At 44.1% G+C, this 22,714-nt stretch overlaps 2 protein-coding genes across 6 annotated transcripts in view; one reads left to right on the top strand and one right to left on the bottom strand.

Moving 5' to 3' along the window:
* The window catches only part of LOC123999116 (glutamine-rich protein 2-like), a 15,921-nt gene extending 10,099 nt beyond the window's left edge, over positions 1-5,822 (top strand). Inside the window, exons 7-9 of one of the 5 annotated variants that reach the window (XM_046304533.1) lie at positions 1,727-1,926; positions 2,107-2,218; positions 3,311-3,433. In XM_046304533.1, the coding sequence (XP_046160489.1) occupies positions 1,727-1,800 (74 nt within the window). In that variant the 3' untranslated portion in view covers positions 1,801-1,926; positions 2,107-2,218; positions 3,311-3,433. Of the gene's footprint in view, positions 1-1,726; positions 2,219-3,310; positions 3,434-3,647 lie in introns of those variants that run through there. The other 4 variants (XM_046304536.1, XM_046304535.1, XM_046304532.1 and 1 more) reach the window with 4 other exon arrangements.
* Positions 5,579-22,714, bottom strand: LOC123999115 (UBA-like domain-containing protein 2). Its single transcript, XM_046304530.1, has 3 exons — positions 22,427-22,714; positions 15,656-15,712; positions 5,579-8,819 (listed from the first exon to the last, which is right to left on the bottom strand). The coding sequence occupies exons 1-3, from the start codon at positions 22,544-22,546 to the stop codon at positions 8,454-8,456; spliced, it is 543 nt and encodes a 180-aa protein (XP_046160486.1). The 5' UTR covers positions 22,547-22,714; the 3' UTR covers positions 5,579-8,453.

Raw genomic sequence — 22,714 nt, 5'->3', positions numbered from 1 at the left:
CAGTCTGAGGCCAGGGACCAACCACGGCCACTTTGAAATGGCCAGCTCTCCCTCCATCTCAGCCAGGGACCAACCACGGCCACTTTGAGATGGCCAGCTCTCCCTCCATCTCAGCCTGAGGCCAGGGACCTTTGAGATGGCCAGCTCTCCCTCCCAGCCTGAGGCCAGGGACCACGGCCACTTTGAGATGGCCAGCTCTCCCTCCATTACAGCCTGAGGCCAGGGACCAACCACGGCCACTTTGAGATGGCCAGCTCCCTCCATCTCAGCCAGCCTGAGGCCAGGGACCAACCACGGCCACTTTGAGATGGCCAGCTCTCCCTCCATCTCAGCCTGAGGCCAGGGACCAACCACGGACACTTTGAGATGGCCAGCTCTCCCTCCATTACAGCCTGAGGCCAGGGACCAAACCACGGCCACTTTGAGATGGCCAGCTCTCCCTCCATTACAGCCTGAGGCCAGGGACCAACCACGGCCACTTTGAGATGGCCAGCTCTCCCTCCATTACAGCCTGAGGCCAGGGACCAACCACGGCCACTTTGAGATGGCCAGCTCTCCCTCCATTACAGCCTGAGGCCAGGGACCAACCACGGCCACTTTGAGATGGCCAGCTCTCCCTCCATCTCAGCCTGAGGCCAGGGACCAACCACGGCCACTTTGAGATGGCCAGCTCTCCCTCCATCTCAGCCTGAGGCCAGGGACCAACCACGGCCACTTTGAGATGGCCAGCTCTCCCTCCATCTCAGCCTGAGGCCAGGGACCAACCACGGACACTTTGAGATGGCCAGCTCTCCCTCCATCTCAGCCTGAGGCCAGGGACCAAACCACGGACACTTTGAGATGGCCAGCTCTCCCTCCATCTCAGCCTGAGGCCAGGGACCAACCACGGACACTTTGAGATGGCCAGCTCTCCCTCCATTACAGCCTGAGGCCAGGGACCAAACCACGGCCACTTTGAGATGGCCAGCTCTCCCTCCATTCAGCCTGAGGCCTGAGGACCAACCACGGACACTTTGAGATGGACCATCTCAGCCTGAGGCCAGGGACCAACCACGGACACTTTGAGATGGCCAGCTCTCCCTCCATTACAGCCTGAGGCCAGGGACCAAACCACGGCCACTTTGAGATGGCCAGCTCTCCCTCCATTACTGCCTGAGGCCAGGGACCAACCACGGCCACTTTGAGATGGCCAGCTCTCCCTCCATTACTGCCTGAGGCCAGGGACCAACCACGGCCACTTTGAGATGGCCAGCTCTCCCTCCATTACAGCCTGAGGCCAGGGACCAACCACGGACACTTTGAGATGGCCAGCTCCAAAAGGGCCATGATGCAGGTGCAGCGGATCCACACCATGATGTGTAGGCAGATAGAGAGAGTGCAGAGCCACCTATCTGGCCCAGAGTGCACCTACAGCCAGGGGGCTCTGAGGGAGATCGGGAGCTCCCGCTATCCACACATCCAAGGCCCGCTGCAGAGGACCAGCCAGAGTCTGCCCAAGCAGTGAGTCAGGCCAGGGTCAGGCAGGGAAGCCGGGAGCACATGTATTGAAACAGGGGATGGACCAAAAAGTTGTCCATATTGCTTTGTTATGGTTTAGAGAAGTGTCAGGGAGGCAGGGTGACCAAATTTAACTACAAACGATAAATACTGTACTGTCAGGTCTGTTTAAAACCTCTAGAAGTGTTCATCTTCCAACCTTCAACCTCCACTCCTGTGTCCATCCTAGCGAGCGCATCCCTGAGATGGTGGACTACAGTTACCTGGCCATGTCCCGGAGCTGTGGAGGCAGCCACACCGTGACCTACCCCAACCGCCGCTACACCCGCCTGCAGCACTTCAGCCACTTCCTCCAGGCTGAGGAGGAGACACCACCCATCTCCAGCTCCCCACTGCGCATTCAGGAGAGTGAGACCAACCTCACCTACTGTGGGTTACTGTACTGACAGACAACTAGACCACTGCCAGCCCATAGGAATACACCTGGTCAATCACATTTGTTGAGCCATTTATACAAGTTATCATGTTGAGTACAGAGTGTATTTGAGGTGTATTTGACAGTTGTTAGGTATGCAAATATTTGACCTTGTCCTTGTGCCTATTGGTCAGCCGGAGGTGGTGGACATCCTGGGATTGGACGGACATATCTACAAGGGCCGCCTGAAAACCAGATCGATCAAGACGGTGGATGCCAGACTACCCACCATCTTTCCTAAAGACGGTACAGGGTTCTGGACTAGGATTATATTCAACTCTACTCTGCAGTACTGTGTATTTTTAGAGTAGAATTACATGTATTGAAAAGAAAATGGAATCTGGACAATTGTGAACAAAAGCTAGACTACTTAATTCATGTTACTCAATTCAAGCAACTGCAGTGCAGTAAAACTATTCCCACGGGTCCATTTTGTATTTTTATGTCACCCCTGGGTCCAGTTACACAACGTGTCTTAAGATGATGATCACACCGTGCCGTCTGTCCAGGCCCCAACTGCCCTTAGCCTGTTTCCTCTCTCTCGCTCCCTGGACCATGTGTCCAGAGTTGGGCTCGCAGTGCAGGGATGCAGAGATAAAGAGTAAAGTGGGGAGGAAGAGTGAGGGGGGGACATCATGGGGAAGTGGGAGGTGAAGGGTCAGGAGAGAATGGGGAGGAGACTGAAAAGTTGGGGTGGGAGAAAGAAAGAAAGTGGGCTGTTTGGTTGGGAATGAGAATTTGAGGAGGGATACAGTACAGTGTTAAAGTGGTGTATGATAAAGGATTAGGAACGAGGGTCTGGAGAAGGACGAGGGTGAGGAGATTTAGGGAAGGAGAGAGGAGCTTAGTTTATGGGAGGGAGTATTTTACGAGGGTTTAAGGAAGTGAGTTATCAATAAGAATGGGCTGCACTGGGGTTGGGGGAGGGGCTCTGGTTGGTATAGTGTTCCACATTGGAAAGAACCCAATGTTACTATGTTATAGAAGATCAGGCCTGGTGTCTGTAAGAGACTGTAAATATAACCTGGGGTAACACTGCTTGCATTCCATCATTTCTATCTTAATATCTTTTTCATCTGATCATATAAATCAAGCCATGAAGGAAGAAAGAGGGAGATGTGCTGTCCTGTTTTATGCCTGGGATTTGGTGTTGTGATTCCCAGTAATTTATGAGGCCATTGAATGAGTCAAAATAGTGTTGAAAGAGTATTTTGCTCAAGACTTGGAAGAACGTGTTTGTCTGGAATGGGTGTGTAGGTACAATATGGGAATGACAGGACCCCACCACACCCATAGCCATGTCAAGGCCGCGATGTGACATTATTTTTTTAATGACAGCAGGCATGTGCAAGAGCAAAGACAAGATCATGTGCTCCCAGTTCCAGAAGCCTGGCTGCACAGAGCCGGGCTGTGTGACCCCTGTGCGACCCCAGAGTGCCAAGACCCAGCGCAGCCGCTCAGGTAGGTCAACATCAGTGTCATTACCCATTTGCAACATATAAACCAATTTCACTAACTGGAATAGTGATTACTATGGAATGGTACTGAAATAACACTCACATGGAAATAGCATTCTTCTTTGCGATTGCTGCTGTGCAGCTGTTAAGGTTGGTTGTAGCAGACACCTGAACCCTAAACCCTGACCTTTCCCCCTTCCTCCCTTTATCTCCCCCAGCCTCAGGCAGCTCTGTGCGGGACCGGCCCATGTCTTCTTTAGGCTGCCTGTCCCAGGCTACCCTTCCCCAGAGCTCGTCCCATGCTGACACCACCAGCGAGCTGCTGCAGCAAGATCTGGAGCTTCACATGGACCTGAGCCAGTCGGAGGTAGAGCCCATCATCATCCTGTAGGGGGCGATGGAGAGCCCCACACATCTTATTTTAATAAACTGTTTACAGCAGCACCAGGGGGGTATCCTGGTCTCCATTTTGTAACGGAGCATACAGATGTTGTGAAAATCAATTCTGATATTAGTCAGTTAGGTTATTTATGGATTGTAATGGAAGAACACAATTCTGGGACCTATGAACACTGTTTCCATGCAACAAAATAGCTGAGTCACAAAATAGCTGAGTCACATTTTCAAAGTGTAGCTTTACAGGTTAGATACCTTACAGGTGGCTACATTACGATTTTGGTTTATGATGCCTAATTTTCAATGACCTTCATAGCAAAGCTTTCAGGCAGGTGACCTCAAATACCAGACTGTTTGGAGGCAGAACAATACCACCATGGAGCAATTAATTTGACATATAGGGTCTTATAGAGCGGTATCATTAAGGGCTTGAAATGTCTTCACTCTCACAGACCCAATTCTCTAGACAGTTTCCTAGAAGAAGGGGCTTTGCTTCCACACATTTTGTGTCAATGAGAAATATGATGTATATCTATCTCTATCCATGCCTTACACACTCAGTGGCCAGTTTATTAGGTACACACATCTAGTACCGGGTCGGACCTCCCTTTGCCTCTAGAATTCTTCAGGGCATGGAAACATTGCTCAATTGGTATCAAGGGATCTAACTTTGCCAGGAACATGTTCCCCACACCATTATACCACCGCCACCAGCCTGTACCGTTGACAGCAGGCAGGATGGGGCCATGGACTCATGTGGTTACGCCAAATCTTCACTCTGTCATCAGCATGATACAAAAGGAACCGGGATTCGTCGAACCAGGCAACGTTTTTCCACTCATCAATAGTCCAGTGTTGGTGATCGCGTGACAACTGGAGCTGCTTGTTTTAAGCTGATAGGAGTAGAACCTGGTGTGGTCGGCTGATGCAATAGCCCATCCGTGACAAGGATCAATGAGTTGTGCATTCAGTCGCTTAGGTCACTCGTTTTTCCCCTTCTAATGTTCATTCGAACATTAACTGAATTCCTGGATTCCTGTCTGCATGCTTTATATAGCAAGCCACGGCCTCCTGACTCGTGAAAGAGGTGGTGTACCTAATAAACTGAGTATAAGTGATCCCTTTCATAGCATTTGGACGTATTCAGGAGTAATGATGCTACTGAAAGGTATTTCAGGAGAGTATTTAAGACAGGCAGTTAATCTGAATGTAAGATTTCCATTGGTAGATGTATCCTTGTTTTCAAAGATAAATGGGCCTTCATGGAATATGTGATGTGTCATATGATGTCCATATAACTGTTATGTGAACATATGTTGACTCATTGACTGTCTGCAATGAATTTGACTTGTGGTACGTAAATATATCTATACTGTTCTACACAACCCCACCATCACATGCATATAATTTGACTGTGAAGCACATTTTGTGAGCCACGCTGTTATGACACACGTTAACTGGGCTGGATACACAGTTCTAACCACATCCTTCCTCAATTAACTGCCACGCTGTATGTTTATTGTCTCTCTTATATAGGCCTACTTGTTCCTTTGTACTACAGAGACACTACTAGGGATATATAGATTCCTATAGTAAAAAGCAGTGTCATATCATTACTGAAGGGGTTCCCTTCCAGAAAATATCTCAAAAAGCAAAGTTACTGCTATGATGTGTTCAAATGTGCCTTAGCAACCATATTTCATAAAAGCACAATTATTCTCAGCAAAAACAAGACCACAGAACAACTCCAACACTTAGCAGATCATACCTTATTTTATTAAACATATAAATACACATTTCAACAGGGGAAATAAACACCGTACAGGAGAGAAATATCTATATAAAAAGCTGGATTAGAGAGATGTAAATGAGGGTCCATGAGAAGTTCTTGTGTTACTCAAGTGCACTGCAAATTGCTTGGCGTTTGACTTCTGCATTCTGCACATCTTGTATGGGTGACGTTCAAACATTTCATAACACCCAGTTTGTACAGATATCACAGGGGACCAAATGGTCTACTGTTGACCGAGATTCATGAGAGCCTTTTAAAATATATTGATGAATTCCAAAGCTGTGGCAGGAGAATGGAGACCGGGTCACATCACCACAGGAACCATAATCCCCCAACACTACTTTGTCTGGGTGTGTTAGTTACCACAACAATACTGAGGAGGAGGAGCCAGTAATCCACACAGCAGGAAACACTCATTATGGGACCACCCTCCACTCCCACCTTGTTAAAAACACAGAACTGGAAAATCACCAACCAATACTCATGCAGTTGACAACAAACGTTCCCCTTAATAGAACACATGAGTTAATGAATGAGGTGGTAATATGAACCCCCCAAGAGGAACCACCGTTGAGCTTCTAATGTCCATCTGAAAAGATCCATGGATTTAGAACCAGAACAGACCACATGGCAGCACAGTGGAGCAGTGTCCCTTCTTTCTGGTGACATTGACAAGGGTCCACATTGGCCAGGTGGCATCTGTCCAATGTTACATGACTCCATATTGTACATTATAAAATCATCCTCACAAAAGGTCACAGCTTGACAAATGTGATTTGACATGTATTCAACCAGAGGGATTGTGTGAATATGATTGTCTGAGTGAAGACGTGGCAGGCAGGCATAATATTAAAGCATCCTTTAGTGAGGGCATGAATGAATGTGACATGATTTCAGATAAAGTACCCTCTGTATACAACTGCAACCTGTTCAGACCTCCCTATTCCCTCTTTATTGTGATAATTATAATGAGAATGATGGTGAAAATGGCTACCTTTCCATCTGTCACCATTGATAGATTTGCAAATGTTCTGACATGGGCTGTTGTATGAAGAGCTCACCTATAAGTAAGACTCTGGGTTATGAAGCATTGTTCATCAGTACACTGAATCTCATATGTAAACATTGCCTGAACAATCATTTAGTAAATATTTGCAACCCGTACTAAATTCATAATTCTATAGTTGACAAGACACTCAATTCATCATCAGTCAATCAGCCACTATTCTAACGGAGGGAATTACACACGTTTTGAGCACTGGGAGAGATTCTGCTAATCTGACCCATTGAAACCGACTGTTTCTGCAGGGAATACATTCGGCCTCTCCCATTTAACCAGAGGTAGGACCAGTTGATCTTCTGCTAGAGGTTGTGTAGTAAATCACTGAGTGGGCCTCCACTCCCCATAGAAACCTGAAGAGGTAGCCTACTGATGGCTCACACCCATCTATGTTAGTCAAAACATTTGCAAACCAGATTAAGTTCAGTGTTGACAGATAACTGAGATCTCAATCTCGTCCCCAGCCAGGTTACGGAGTTCAACGTTTTTGCACTTTGTTTCTGCTGAGCCTTTATTTACAATGGAGTTCAGAAGATGTTTCCATAATTGTCACTGAAAACCAGTTTACATTATCAGTCAAAAGAAAGTTGACTAGGCAAGTCAGTTAAGAACAAATTCTTATTTACAGTGACGGCATACCCTGGCCAAACCCCAACGATGCTGGGCCAATTGTGCGCCACCCTATGGGACTCCCAATCACGGCCGGTTGTGATACAGCCTGGAATCAAACCAGGGTCTGTAGTGACGCCTCTAGCACTGAGATGCAGTGCCTTTGACATCCATAGGTAGAAAATGTTCCCAAATACAATGATAAAAATGCATCAGCCTTTAAACTGGCTTCAGGCTTCCATCAAATGATTGCATACTTTGCTGTGTCTCAACACAAACTGAATTACAGTATTAACATTTCTTTACATGTCTCCTTAAAACACTTCTGATGTGAAGGTTTAAAACCAAAGCTTCGAGTCCACACATACTGAAAAGCCCACTTCTCAGACACAACAGCATGCAGTGGAGCCACTGAGTCAGGTTTCACTAAGCTACATAGTACTTACAAAATAGACATTTTAAAAATGGATACATGGCTACATGAAACTTGACAAAATGGCTACAGTGTTTCTCCATGATCTGTACAATACAGATCCCCATACCACAAACAATATTGAAATTTTTTTTTCTGGGCCATAAGATCAGCCGAGAACACAAAACCATCATCATTTGTGTTGCAGTCCCATTTTGATTTTGTCTGCTGGTTATTGTGAAATCTGGTCACATCACTGGAGCGTTATTGAACCCCAAGGGAGAGAAGAGTTTTGAAAAACAGCCAATGATCAAGCACTTTAGCAGATCACATGGCTCCTATCCTAAGTGCTCTGCTGGGTCCAGGGCTCGACTTGCATTGACAAAGAAAACTGCCTTTCCCAGAGTCCTTGGGGGGGGGGGGGTTAGAGACTCCACCCCCTTCGTTATATTCCGCTTCCTCATATTGTTATTAGTGGTTCTCTCCCGGTTCTTCCCAGGCTTTGATGAGTTATGACGAAGAGAGAGAGCAGAGACAGACGTCCTCCAGAGAAGGAGGACGTCATCATTTTAGAAAAACAGCAAGAAAGGAAAGAAAACAACAGTAGCGTGTCTTTTCGCCTTGGCCAACAAGACCCTTTAATCCTGACACCCAACCCCCCTAGTAGATCCATTAGGCTGCACATAGCCCCGCCCAGCACAGCCCCACACTATCCTCCCCGGCCCCCTCCCTCCCTCCCACACCTGGGTAGAGTCTCATCTCTGGCCCTGCAGGACCGATATAACAGGGGTCTGCTGGGCGCTGCCGGGCTGGGACACAGGGGGCCACATGGGGGTCTGGTGCATGTGGTGGTGGTGCTGGTGCTGGTACTGGTGGTGGTGCATGTGGTGGCCTGTGGGCGAGGAGGGGGGCAGCCAGACGGGCTGGTGGTTGGGGGGTGATGAGGCCCAGAAGGATCCGAAGCCAGCTGTGGAGGAGGGGGGGGAGCAGGCCATGGACACCTGGGTGGGACCTCCGCCTCCGGAGCTCCCCGAGCAGTCTGACGCCCTCAGCTTGGAGAACATGGTGATGGTGTCGGGGAAGTTAGGTGGCGTGGCTGGGGTGTTCCTTGGAGTGCACATCTGGAAAACAGAAGACACGTGGGGTTTAAAATGAGTGACTTACATTGAGTTGAATGCAAACACTTCATTTTAACATTCTGTCCCAATGATTTGGTCCCCATGGGGTGCTTCCATTGCTGCTGCCTGCTGTGAACTCTATGTACCAATAGAAGGCATGATTGGTGAGTTCATGAAACAAATAGCCTAGACTAGTTAGTTACTGTTGTGGGAGGCAGTTCACTTGTAGACTTGGGCATTGTGTGCAGTACAACTGCTGAACATTGTGATGACAAGGTTTCTAAACCCTGCAGCCACCTACATCCATTCACTGTGGTTAACATGGCAGCTTAACATGCTGTGCAGTTGCACAAAATGTCAGATGTCCCCACTGAGGCCATGAATGGCTTTATAATTTGTAAGACTGAGCGTGGTGCCTCAGGATAGAAACACCCCCACCACCAACAGGGATCAGGTAGCAGGCTAGCAGCCATTACAGGGACGGAGGACTTCTTAGCATTGCAGCAGAAGGTCAGGTCTGTTTTATTTCTAACACACAGCCACGGCCCCGCTGACATGAGGGTCACGCAAGCACCCGAAATGTCGATCTAATAGTATGAAAGAGGTGTCTAAAGTTGAAAAGGTAAATTGATTAGGTCACCAAACCAGATTAGACCATGGGGCAGGCACGGTCATAGCTAGCTAAGACTAGACATTTTGCAAGTGGAGGGAGCAGAGTGTAGTGCAGCATACAGTATAGTATTGAGTATCGTGAGGAAATTAGGCACAGTCTTAGTGTTGATGTGAGGTGACAGGTCTGTCAGAGTGAGCAGCAGCTACTGCAGTTAGGAGATGGACAAGCATGGTTTGTCTGTCTGGGTCTGATGGTTGACCACACTGAAACTGCCCCTCCTGCAGGACCCAAGATGGTGGTCCATACAGGGGGTTTCCTGTTTTTCATGGGAGAGACGTGACTGAGTTCATCTTTAAGCTGTGAATTATTTAACTTGTTTGTTATGGAAATTAATAGTAAAGGAGAGATATTCAAATATGGGTTATCTAGTCAAGTGATCAAATTTAGCTATAAAGCAATGAAGTCGACCCAGAAGCAATACAGCTGCTTAGACTGTCCAGATCCAGCTGTAAGGCTACTATAAGGCTTGGTCCTAGTGAAGCAGTGAGTAGGTAGACAGAACAATAACAATGACAACCGTATGCTGGGCAGTGTTTAGCTACAGTGCTGTGCTGGGAGGGTGGGGCTGGGGCCTTGTCTAGCATGTTTGGCTGAGAGGAAGGGCAGGTCTGGACTGGACCCCATCTGCCGCACAAAACACATACACACATTCACAAGGAGGTTTGAACACCACGTAATTTCAAATGTTGCGATATCATCCTTGATGTTTACAATAGTGGTAGGGATAATAGTAGTAGTGATAATAGTAGTAGTAGTAGTGATAATAATAGTAGTAGTAGGGATAATAATAGTAGTGGTAGGGATAGTAGTAGTAGGGATAGTAGTAGTGATAATAGTAGTAGGGGTAGGGATAATAGTAGTAGTGGTAGGGATGATAGTAGTAGGGGGATGATAATAGTAGGGATAATAGTGGTAGGGATAATAGTAGTAGTAGTAGTGGGGATAATAGTAGTAGTAGGGATAAGTAGTAGTGGGGATAATAGTAGTAGTAGGGATAACAGTAGTAGTAGGGATAATAGTAGTAGTAGGGATAATAGTAGTAGTAGTAGTGGGGATAATAGTAGTAGTAGGGATAATAGTAGTAGTAGGGATAATAGTAGTAGTGGTAGGGATGATGATAGTAGTAGTGGTAGGGATGATAGAAGTAGGGAAAGGGATGATAGTAGTGGTAGGGATAATTGTAGTAGTAATAATAGCAGTGGTAGGGATAATAGTAGTAGTGATAATAGTAATAATAGTAATAATGGTAGTGATAATAGTAGTAGTGGTAGTGATAGTGATAATAGTAGTAGTGGTAGTGATAATAGTAGTAGTGGTAGTGATACTAGTAGTGATACTAGTAATAGTGGTTGTAGGGATAAAAGTAGTGATAGTGAAATTAGTAGTAGTGGTGGTGATAATAGTAGTGGTACTGATAATAGTAGTGGTGGTAATAGTAGTGATAATAGTGGTGATGTTAATAGTAGTAGTAGTAGTAGTAGGGATAATAGTGGTAGTGATAATAGTTGTAGTAGGGATAATAGCAGTGATGGTAATAGTAGTGGTAGTAGTGATAATAGTAGTAGTAGGTATAATAGTAGTAGTAGGGATAATAGTAGTGGTAGTGATAATAGTAGTGATGGTAATAGTGGTAGTGATAATAGTAGTTGTAGTAGGGATAATAGTAGTGGTGGTAATAGTAGGGATAATAGTAGTGATGGTAATAGTGGTAGTGATAGTAGTAGTTGTAGTAGGGATAATAGTAGTGGTGGTAATAGTAGGGATAATAGTGGTGATGGTAATAGTAGGGATAATAGTGGTGATGGTAACAGTGGTAATGATAATAGTAGTGGTGGTAATAGTAGGGATAATAGTGGTGATGTGATAACAGTGGATAATAATGATAATAGTAGTGATGATAGTAGGGATAATAGTAGTGATAATAGTAGTGATGGTAATAGTGGTAGTGATAGTAGTAGTTGTAGTAGGGATAATAGTAGTGGTGGTAATAGTAGGGATAATAGTGGTGATGGTAACAGTGGTAATGATAATAGTAGTTGTAGTAGGGATAATAGTGGTGATGGTAATAGTGATAGTGATAGTAGTAGTTGTAGTAGGGATAATAGTAGTGGTGGTAATAGTAGGGATAATAGTGGTGATGGTAACAGTGGTAATGATAATAGTAGTTGTAGTAGGGATAATAGTAGTGGTGGTAATAGTAGGGATAATAGTGGTGATGGTAACAGTGGTAATGATAATAGTAGTTGTAGTAGGGATAATTGTAGTGATGGTAATAGTAGTGGTACTAGTGATAATAGTAGTGGTGGTGATAATAGTAGTTGTAGTAGGGATAATAGTAGTGGTGGTAATAGTAGGGATAATAGTGGTGATGGTGATAGTGGTAGTGATAGTAGTAGTAGGTATAATAGTAGTAGTAGGGATAATAGTAGTGATGGTAATAGTGGTAATAGTAGTGATGGTAATAGTGGTAGTGATAATAGTAGTTGTAGTAGGATAATAGTAGTAGTGGTAGTAGTAGTAGGGATAATAGTAGTGATGGTAATAGTAGTGGTAGTGATAATAGTAGTAGTAGTAGTAGGGATAATAGTAGTGATGGTAATAGTAGTGGATAGTGATAATAGTAGTGGTGGTGATAATAGTAGTAGTAGTAGGGATAATAGTAGTGGTGGTAATAGTAGGGATAATAGTGGTGATGGTGATAGTGGTAGTGATAGTAGTAGTAGGTATAATAGTAGTAGTAGGGATAATAGTAGTGGTAGTGATAATAGTAGTGATGGTAATAGTGGTAGTGATAATAGTAGTTGTAGTAGGGATAATAGTAGTGGTGGTAATAGTAGGGATAATAGTAGTGATGGTAATAGTGGTAGTGATAGTAGTAGTTGTAGTAGGGATAATTGTAGTGATGGTAATAGTAGTGGTACTAGTGATAATAGTAGTGGTGGTGATAATAGTAGTTGTAGTAGGGATAATAGTAGTGGTGGTAATAGTAGGGATAATAGTGGTGATGGTGATAGTGGTAGTGATAATAGTAGTTGTAGTAGGGATAATAGTAGTGATGGCAATAGTAGCGGTAGTAGTGATAGTGATAATAGTAGTTGTAGTATGGATAATAGTAGTGGTAGTGATAATAGTAGTAGTAGTAGTAGTAGTAGGGACAATAGTAGTGATGGTAATAGTAGTGGTAGTGATAATAGTAGTAGTAGTAGTAGTAGGGACAATAGTAGTGATGGTAATAGTAGGGATAATAGTAGTGATGGCAATAGTAGCGGTAGTAGTGATAGTGATAATAGTAGTTGTAGTAGTAGTAGTGGGGACAATAGTAGTGATGGTAATAGTAGTGGTAGTGATAATAGTAGTGGTAGTGATAATAGTAGTGGTATTGATAATAGTAGTGGTTGTAGGGATAATAGTAGTGATTGTTGTAGTAGTAGTAGTAGTAGTAGGGATAATAGTAGCAGGAGTGATAATAGTAGTAGTAGTAGGGATAATAGTAGTGGTAGTGATGGTAATAGTAGTGGTAGTGACAATAGTAGTAGTAGTAGTAGTAGTAGTAGTAGGGATAATAGTAGTGGTAGTGATAATAATAGTAGTAGTAGTAGGGATAGTAGTAGTAGTAGGGATAGTAGTAGTAGATAATGAGTAGTAGTAGTGATAATAGTAGTAGTAGTAGTAGTATGGATAATAGTAGTGGTAGTGATAATAGTAGTAGTAGTAGGGATAATAGTAGTGATTGTAGTAGTCGTGATAATAGTAGTGGTGGTAATAGTTGTGGTAGCAGTTTAATTAGTTTACAGGAAGGTCCTAGTAAAGGAGTAAATCATTATATTTGGCCAGGCTATGGGCTTAAACCAGAACTTCTCCTACAATATTTATAGTCTTGTTTTGTCATCAGAAGGGGCAGGGTAGAGCTTGTACTGCCCCACAGAAACAAACAGTTACATCCCTCATGGGCTCACACACCAGAGGGGAAACAGGTGATATGACAAATGCCATGTGCTACCATGTGCTACCACAACCACTACTACAACTACCACCACAACTACTACAACTACCACCACAACTACTACAACTACCACCACAACTACCACCACAACTACTACAACTACCACCACAACTACTACGACTACCACCACAACTACTACGACTACCACCACAACTACTACGACTACCACCACAACTACTACGACTACCACCACAACTACTACGACTACCACCACAACTACTATGACTACCACCACAACTACTACAACTACCACCACAACTACTACGACTACCACCACAACTACTACGACTACCACCACAACTACTACAACTACCACCACAACTACTACAACTACCACCACAACTACTACGACTACCACCACAACTACTACGACTACCACCACAACTACTACGACTACCACCACAACTACTACAACTACCACCACAACTACTACAACTACCACCACAACTACTACGACTACCACCACAACTACTACGACTACCACCACAACTACTACGACTACCACCACAACTACTACAACTACCACCACAACTACTACGACTACCACCACAACTACTACGACTACCACCACTAGTACCACCACCACAACCACCACCTCTACTACCACCACCACAGTGCACTACCCACTTTCCATTAATTACATTATGTACAGAGTAATGAAAAGAAACAATGTAATTAAATTGATATAGGAATGTCATCCTCTCTAGGACTTACTTATTATGACTTGTTTTCTCAGGTCAAGTACTAGGCCTAATTAAATAAATAAAAACCCAGCCCCATGTTTACAACAAGCAATGCAACCCTGGATGTCAATTGGTTGTGGAAATGTGACCCTTCGGTGTAGGTTTAAGGCTATAAGAGTCCTTTACATATACATATCTTTGTTCTCCCTGTATAGTCAATAGTGTTTGATTGAGGGCAGTGTTATGTACATTATTGTTGCTACACGGAGCTCTATCTTCCCCACACCCACTGTTTCCCCTGTGGCTCCCCCAGGCCCCAAGGAGAGTGCAGGGCAACCTAGAGAGAGAGAGAGGGGGGTGGGGGACTAACACCCACAATACATGGAGATGGCTTGCAGCTGCTGATGATTGCCTCTCCACACTCTCTCTATCCTTTAACAGCACTTCCTCCTCCTCTGTAGCAGATAGCTCTCTTATATCACTCCTCCTCACAGCATGCACATGCCCGCCTCACACACAAACACACTTGTACACATACACACACACACACTCACAAACACCCTCCAGCGGTATGATGTAATGGCTGCACCGAAAATAATAACAAACCCTGGCCCCCGCCACTCACACACTTCCTCTCGCTAAAGCTTGAACATGCTCCTCCCACCCAAAAGGAAGGGAAAGAAGAGAGAAAACCAAAAGTGTTGTAGCAGCAGAGCAGCAACAGACAGATGATAAGGGGATGGCTGGGTTCAGTATGCACGTCAACACTGCATGCTCACAGCACAGCCTCCATGTGGTAAACATTACATTTCCAGCTCGCCGCTCCAGGGCTTTTACTGGTCAGTTGAAGCAGAAATGGTTTCATGCACGGACCACATGATCACTATAGCCGTTAGGGAATAGCATTGCGTAAATTGGCTTGAGCCAAGGACAGGGGCCAGCCTTGTGCCATTGCTATCATTGCGGTTAAATTAGCTATTGGGACTAAGCTACTTGGCTGTACCTGACAACCGGAGTTGGCATAACAATGCATATTTTCATGCAATACATGTTGAAGGAAAAGGTTTCAAAATATTGTGTAAGGTTTAAGAATTCATGATATGAAACGTATGTTGCACTAAAAAGCATGGTGCCGGTCCATGTGGCAGTATATCTTAAGTAAGTTTACCCTAAAAGGCAGTGTTGAAAACCAATAAGCACCGTGGAGTAGTACAGCAGGATGTAGACTTTACTACTCAGGAGCGATAACTCCAGTGATGTCACTCTGCCAGACACAGCTGTACTACTATGCCCATGGCTCTAGTCCTGTCCTGTTGGTGAATCTGTCCCTCTGTCTGTCTGATTGAAGAAAAGGGGTGCAGACTGGCCTGATCACTGACGCTGCAGCCATGCCGTAAATTAGCTCCCTGACCACACTGACAGAATGTAAAACATGCCTTAAGCCCTTTTTTATTTTTTAAGGGGAACAAAATGCACTTACCATCTGGTGGTGGTGACTAGGGATGTTGGCCTCCTGGAAAAAGGAGCTTAAGGCTGTCTGTGGAGGGAGAGAGAGAGACAGAACGAGGGGAAGAGAGGAAATTGTCTGTGAGAACATTGTGAGCACTTGAACTGCCATTTGGGGTAAGGTGGGATTTGACCTTTGAGTGTTCAAGTACTCGCATTATTTTTTTCTGAATATTCGGGAAAAAAATACTTTTAGAACACAAGGCCCACACTGGAAAAAATGTGTGCAGTTAGCTATGCCAACAGTGCGCAACAAAGCGTAATTTATCAGAACCAGTGAAGATAACAAATCCTAATTGCTAAATTGCCTCATATATACACTGAGTGCACAAAAAAATTAAGAATACTTTTCTAATATTGAGTTGCGAATGACCCCCCCCCCCAACCCCCTTTGCCCTCAGAACAGCCTCAATTCGTCGGGGCATGGACTCTACAAGGTGCGGAAAGTGTTCCACAGGGAAGATGGCCCATGTTTCCAATGCTTCCCACAGTTGTGTCCAGTTGGCTGGATGTCCTTTGGGTGGTGGACCATTCTTGATACACAGAAAACTGTTGAACATGTAAAAACCCACCAGTGTTTCAGTTCTTGACACAAACCGTCTCAATTGTCTCCGGGCTTAAAATAAAACGTATTTAACATGCCTCCTCCCCTTCATCTACACTGATTGAAGTGGATTTAACAGGTGATATCATCTAGGGATCATAGCGTTCACCTGGATTCATCTGGTCAGAGCTGGTGTTCATAATGTTTTGTACACTCAGTGTATATTCAATCAATTAAAAACCAAGTGCTATTTAAGATACATTTACTGAACCTGTAATATCAAGTGGTTGTATTGTATATCGGAACTCAATCTTCAAAAAGGTAGTAACCTCCACAGTTTGGCACTTTCTTGTAGAAGCCTATAGCTGTGCAATGGCATAGCCTTGTTTTGTTAATTTAGCAGAAAATACTTTTATTTCCCGAGCCCTTATCAGTCAAGACACATCTATTTTATAGTAGCAGTTAAGAGCGTTGGGCCAGTAACCGAAAGGTTGCTGGTTTGAATCCCGAGCTGACTTGGTGAGAAAATAAATCTGTCGATGTACCCAAGAGCAAGACACTTAAGCCTAATTGCTCTGGATAAGAGCATCTGCTAAATGACTCAAATGTAACATAACAGAATCAAATAGAACCGAATAGTGTGAAGTGATGCACATCTGATCATTTAAAAGAGATACAAACCAAAATATGTATTTTTCTTTTGATATAGACTGTTGTCTACTTTATTCTGCCTGTTCTTTGGAATTTTCTAAATGGAATAACAATTCCACTTTGAACACTGCAATGGGATGAATTATGACCATGACATCTGTTTGGTAGGCCTAGGCTTAATGATGCTGGTGAAAATACGCTCGGTCTTTCTCAAACTAATGCTGTAGCATATTTCAGAGTAGAATCTGAAATATGTTTATGGAGGGGTGGGTATATTTAGCCAAGGCTAACCAATCCTAAAATGGCACTAGCAGTTCAAAGTGGGGTCGTCACTAGTTACCACAGCCACAAGGTCAGGCTTTCGAGTGGGGCAGAGGTTTAATTAAGGCACTGCATCTCAGTGCTAGAGGCGTCACTACAGACCTTGGTTCGATTCCAGGCTGTATCACAACCGGCCGTGATTGGGAGTCCCATTGGGCAGCGCACAATTGGCACAACGTCGTCCGGGTAAGGCCGTCATTGTAAATAAGAATTTGTTCTTAACTGACTTGCCTAGTTAAATAAAAAATAAACTATGCCTGTTTCTACAACGTCTCTTCTTAAAATCAGATTTTAAACCGAACCTTATGCATAACCTTAAGACCAAAAAGCAATTTTTTTGTTTTCATGAATTGTTCAGTACAGTCAATTTTGACTTTGTGGTAACTAGTGACAACCGCAATGTACCATATTAAAGCGGAAAATGACGCGATTATTACAAAATTGCAGCGCATTGTTGGAACACATATTTCACTACTTCAGTTTTATCACAAATTCAAAATGGACTGGTTGACTGATGTCATTTGGCAAGGAATGTAGCTTGTGTATCCCATCAGTTAGATCTGTTTTTATAGGCGTTTATTTCTGTAGGCCTAACGGGAGCTTGTGTGTGCACTCATCACGCGTGTCTAGAGGGAGTGAGACAAGAGTGAGACAAGGAGGGTAAAGGGAATTTAGGGAGCAGAACTTTGTAATGCTTGGCTTGGTTTCTTTTTTGTTTGTTAGATTTGTGCATTTGCGTAACACGAGTCAACAAAAAAAATTGGACCAAATAGTTCTACAGTATAAAAAAACTATAATCTCTGGTTAAATATTGAGTTTTGACATCCGTTCCAGTACTCATGCCCATCTTTAGTTTGCAGACCACAAAACAGTAGTAACACATTTCACCTTCCAATCCGCTCACCATCCCCCTCTGCTAACATCGGCCTATGGGTCAGTTGGTACAAGTAGATCACATGACTCTGGGGTTAAAACTATTATCCTCCACTGTCTAAAACAGGGTTTGTAAACCACGCGGAGAGAGGCAGTGGCAGACAGGCTAATGGCTCAGTGAGAATGTACACACTACACAGGCTTGTTTAAAATTATAATTAGCATGGAAAAGAAAATCGCTAGTAGTCTAGTACTGTTCCTTTACCTAAAACTAGTGTTTACAACTCAGTGACATGTAAACAGTGTAGGCTATGTAAACTACCGTGAATAGGGTATGTGCTATTTTCTCAGGGACAATTCACATAGGCCACAATAAAACCTTGTTTGTGACAGCCTTCTTCTGACGGGCTATGAGGAAACACAATGTAAACAAGCAGTCCAACTTTCAGTTGCTGCCCTTGAACACAAACAAGGAAATCCATAGGCTACTTCTATTGTTTCACTCTGTTGTGAACACAAAGGCCAGCCTGGTAAGGACACCTTAGGCCGGAAACAAAAATACACTCATACCAAAACATATCCTTAGTAGTTTATCAGATTTTATTGCAAGATACCGGTTTTATGATTCACGTAGTCTGACTGGCCCATGATTCATGTTCTTTTTAAGAGGTGGAAAATTGACAAATGCTGTGTCATTCCTTCGTATACAAATCGCCTCATATGAATGTGACTTAGTAACTGGATTAAAATAATTGCATGCAGCCTACTACTAAAATGACAGCATGTCAAGCTAAACCTTAGTCCCTTGCCTAGCCTCCATTTCCTTTCACTAGAATCTCTCCTTGCGAACACTTCAATGAATGTGTGGTTTCCCCTCACGGCTGAAGTCGACCCCTCCCCCACAAACCATGCTCTGTGGTTGTTTGACAACAGCGGCAGTAGTGCAGGAATGTCTGCTGCTCAACGTGACACACATATCAACATGAATGTGCTGCACTGCCATTGTCTACCAGGCTGCTGGGATCACACTGTTCTTTGTCTATTTATGTTAAGTGTGTTTCTGTGTACATCCAAGACAATCAACAACGGTTCCGTTTCACACACAAATAATGTAGGTTACAAACACACAGTGCAACACCATATCTAAAAGCATCGGCATAAAGGTTTCAGTACTACTCATGGGCTTTAAGTGAGAGCATCCATTACCTGACGGAGCAGAAAACCTAGCAATGGAGCAGAAAACCTAGCAATGGAGCAGAGAACCTAGCAATGGAGCAGAGAAGAGTCATGACAGTGTTGCTTATGTAACATGACTGACGGAACACTGCAATGAAGCCCAGCACCAGGCCTATATAAAAGCATAATAATTGAACAGGTGTCTAAATGAGGGCACAGCAAACAATAACAAAAACATATTTTAAAAAACAGCCTGAAATAGGATAAATATAGGTGAACACAAAAATAATACTTAGGGTGATACAGAAGAGCGCAGAAGAAAAAAGTGCATTAATAATGGTGTAGTAACAGGGATAATGAGGCTGAGTGGGGGCTGTGCCCCGAGGGAGTGAGAGTACCCAACATGCCCATGGACACAGCCTGCCCTGCAGCCAGGAGCCATGAGTAGACATGACGACACAGTCTGCTCTGTAGCCAGGAGCCATGAGTAGACATGACGACACAGTCTGCTCTGTAGCCAGGAGCCATGAGTAGACATGACGACACAGTCTGCTCTGTAGCCAGGAGCCATGAGTAGACATGACGACACAGTCTGCTCTGTAGCCAGGAGCCATGAGTAGACACGACGACACAGCCTGCTCTGCAGCCAGGAGTAGACACGACGACACAGCCTGCTCTGTAGCCAGGAGCCATGAGTAGACCTGACGACACAGCCTGCTTGCAGCCAGGAGCCATGAGTAGACATGACGACACAGCCTGCTCTGCAGCCAGGAGTAGACACGACGACACAGCCTGCTCTGTAGCCAGGAGCCATGAGTAGACATGACGACACAGCCTGCTCTGCAGCCAGGAGCAGCCCAGTGAGAGGGACATTATACTGACATCATAAAAAGATGACTAGCCACAAAGACAATCAATTAACCAATAAAGGCTAACATTTTGAGATTGTATTATACATAAATATTTTATATAGAGAGACTCTACATATACACATACAGTATATACAATATATATACACAGAGAGCACTAAACATTAAGAACATCTTTCTAATATTGAGTTGCACCCCCTTTTCCCTCAGAATAGCCTCAATTCATTGGGACATGGACTCTACAAGGTGTCGAAAGCATTCCACAGGGATGCTGGTCCATGTTGACTCCAATGCTTCCTACAGTTGTGTCAAGTTAGCTGGATGTCCTTTGGGTGGTGGACCATTCTTGATACACACGGAAAACTGTTGAGGATGAAAAACCCAGCAGCATTGCAGTTTGTGACACACTCAAACTGGTGCGCCTGGCACCTACTACCATACCCCATTCAAAAGGCACTTAAATATTTTGTCTGGCCCATTCACCCTCTGAATGGCACACTTGCACCAATTGTCTCAAGGCTTAAAAATCCTTCTTTAACCTGTATCCTCCACTTCATCTACACTGATTGAAGTGGATTTAACAAGTAACATTAATAAGGAATCATAGCTTTTACCTGGTCAGTCTATGTCATGGAAAGAGCAGGTGTTCCTAATGTTTTGACCTTCCACTCCTTAGCCAACAGCATCTGGGAGAGCTCAGCCCAGCCATCGGCAACTAGCCCTTTGACCTTGAGCCGGACAGGTTGCACAGAGGAGGTTAAGTTGTCTCTGCAATGCATCTGCTCCAATCAAGCTACAGGCTGACTCTGCTCTCAGAAGCTTGGGAGGAGATGAGCAGCCTCCTCAGCCCCTTCAAACCACCTGGCCTTGACACTTCTGCCTGCGCGTAAGCACTAACAAAAGCTTGGCCATTAGACAGAGTGGAGGTGTGTTTGGGAAACCATCTGAAAGCAGAGGCCTGAAGCCTCAGATCTTCTCAGCATCTCTCTGTTGTCCATACTTAGGGCCTTGTTTAATATTTCAAACCAGTGGTCTTGCATACTTTTCATTATACATTACTCTAGGGTGTGCTTCAACATGAACTGGATTTTTCTTTCATATCATGTAGTGAATTATGTATTCACTAAAAAGGTATGTTATGTCATTCAAATTACAATTCCACCTTGCTGCTCTGGCTGAAACCATGATTGAAAAGGGTCACGCTGTGTGTCAGCTTAGAAGAAACGCCTGTTCATACGGTGTGCATGGACTAGGAGTACTGGATATGAACAACTGGAAGGATAAGGCACCGTAATCTGCCTAAAGATAGATATCCCCTATGAATACTCCTGGACAAGAGTAGGGTCAATCCAGGAGGCCCGCTGTGTCACCTTTCCCTAACCTTGTTCAACAAGCAATCATAAACACAATGTTCTTTAAATGTGTGTTGTGAGTGTGTTTATTGGTGCACTACTCTTACGCAGCCAAATATGGAAAGTAATAACTAGTAGCAGCTTGTTCCAAAATTGGAAGTGTGTATTGACTGGCCATAAGTCATACCAGTTGGGAATGAGGTATGAATTGCTGTGTGTGCTAGCTGTGTAACATACATGCTATTACACTAAATAGCCTACACATTTTCAGAGCAGCGGTAATATTCAAAAAACAAAGGCAACGTTTGAGACACCTTTTACTTACTACAACAATGGGGTCTGGACAGGAAGAGCCTCTGCGTGTTTGGTGGTGTCAGGTCAAGAATGTAAACAAAGTTAACCTTATGGATTCAAAAACCTCAACCAGGTACTTTCTTCGTATTTTCTTCGCTCTCTGGATGGCCAGTTAGTTAGTTATCAAAAGCCGGGTTACATTATTACTGTATCTCGCTAAATTAGACATTCGAGATGGATTATGTTCATATGGCATTGAAAGAAATCAGATCACACTACTATCAACTGCAACGATGGCTAGTTAGATAATGCAAATGTATATTGAATATGAATATTGAAAATGAAAAACCTAACATAAAATAACCAACGTAACAAATATAGATATCAAAACAATAACGTTAGCAGCATCAATTTCCCATCTAGTTAACTGGTGTGAACAGCCAATTCGATTGGCAAACACCGCATTTCCTAATGTTAGCCCAGGTCTTCCGGATTATCCATCGTAAAAGCATAGTCGTATGACTGGGTTTACTTACATGGTTGTAAAAAAAAAATCGCCATTCACTAATTTCGGAGAACTTCTCCTTCTTTGCCTTTGTTAGCTCGCTAAAGTGGCTAGTTAGCCGCATCGCTATGAAACCAAGATATAAACACACATCGCATACCTCGAATTGCCAGTGAGCCGCTTGAAGAAGCTGCTTCGCTTGATCAGCAGCACAACCAGCAGTCAAAACAAACTGGTTGATCATCACTTGATGCCTGAGTTCGTCCATATTCACCGACATAACCGCTCTTCACCCCACCTCAGTTATTTTATCGTTGAAACCTAGGAAAACAAAGCCTCGTTTTTTTTCTTCAAAATTTCGAATTCAATCGCTCAAACCTGATCCTCCTTACCACGCTCTACCCTCGCCTTCCAGTAACAACAAATATGTCCATGTCATCACCAACAA

The sequence above is a fragment of the Oncorhynchus gorbuscha genome, linkage group LG16 (genome assembly GCF_021184085.1).
Source record: "Oncorhynchus gorbuscha isolate QuinsamMale2020 ecotype Even-year linkage group LG16, OgorEven_v1.0, whole genome shotgun sequence".
In the NCBI taxonomy this organism is placed as follows: Eukaryota; Metazoa; Chordata; class Actinopteri; order Salmoniformes; family Salmonidae; genus Oncorhynchus; species Oncorhynchus gorbuscha.
Note: the sequence above shows the minus strand (reverse complement) of the source record. Positions and strands in the feature narration are given on the sequence as shown.

What these genes read in the sequence shown, in the direction of transcription:
- LOC123999115 (XM_046304530.1), bottom strand. Translation starts at nt 22,546, where the DNA reads ATGTCGGTGAATATGGACGAACTCAGGCATCAAGTGATGATCAACCAG. An exon ending in CGGCTCACTGGCAATTCGAG is followed by an intron (nt 15,713 to 22,426) that starts GTATGCGATGTG and finishes CTCCCTCCACAG; the next exon opens with ACAGCCTTAAGCTCCTTTTT. An exon ending in CTAGTCACCACCACCAGATG is followed by an intron (nt 8,820 to 15,655) that starts GTAAGTGCATTT and finishes TCTGTTTTCCAG; the next exon opens with ATGTGCACTCCAAGGAACAC.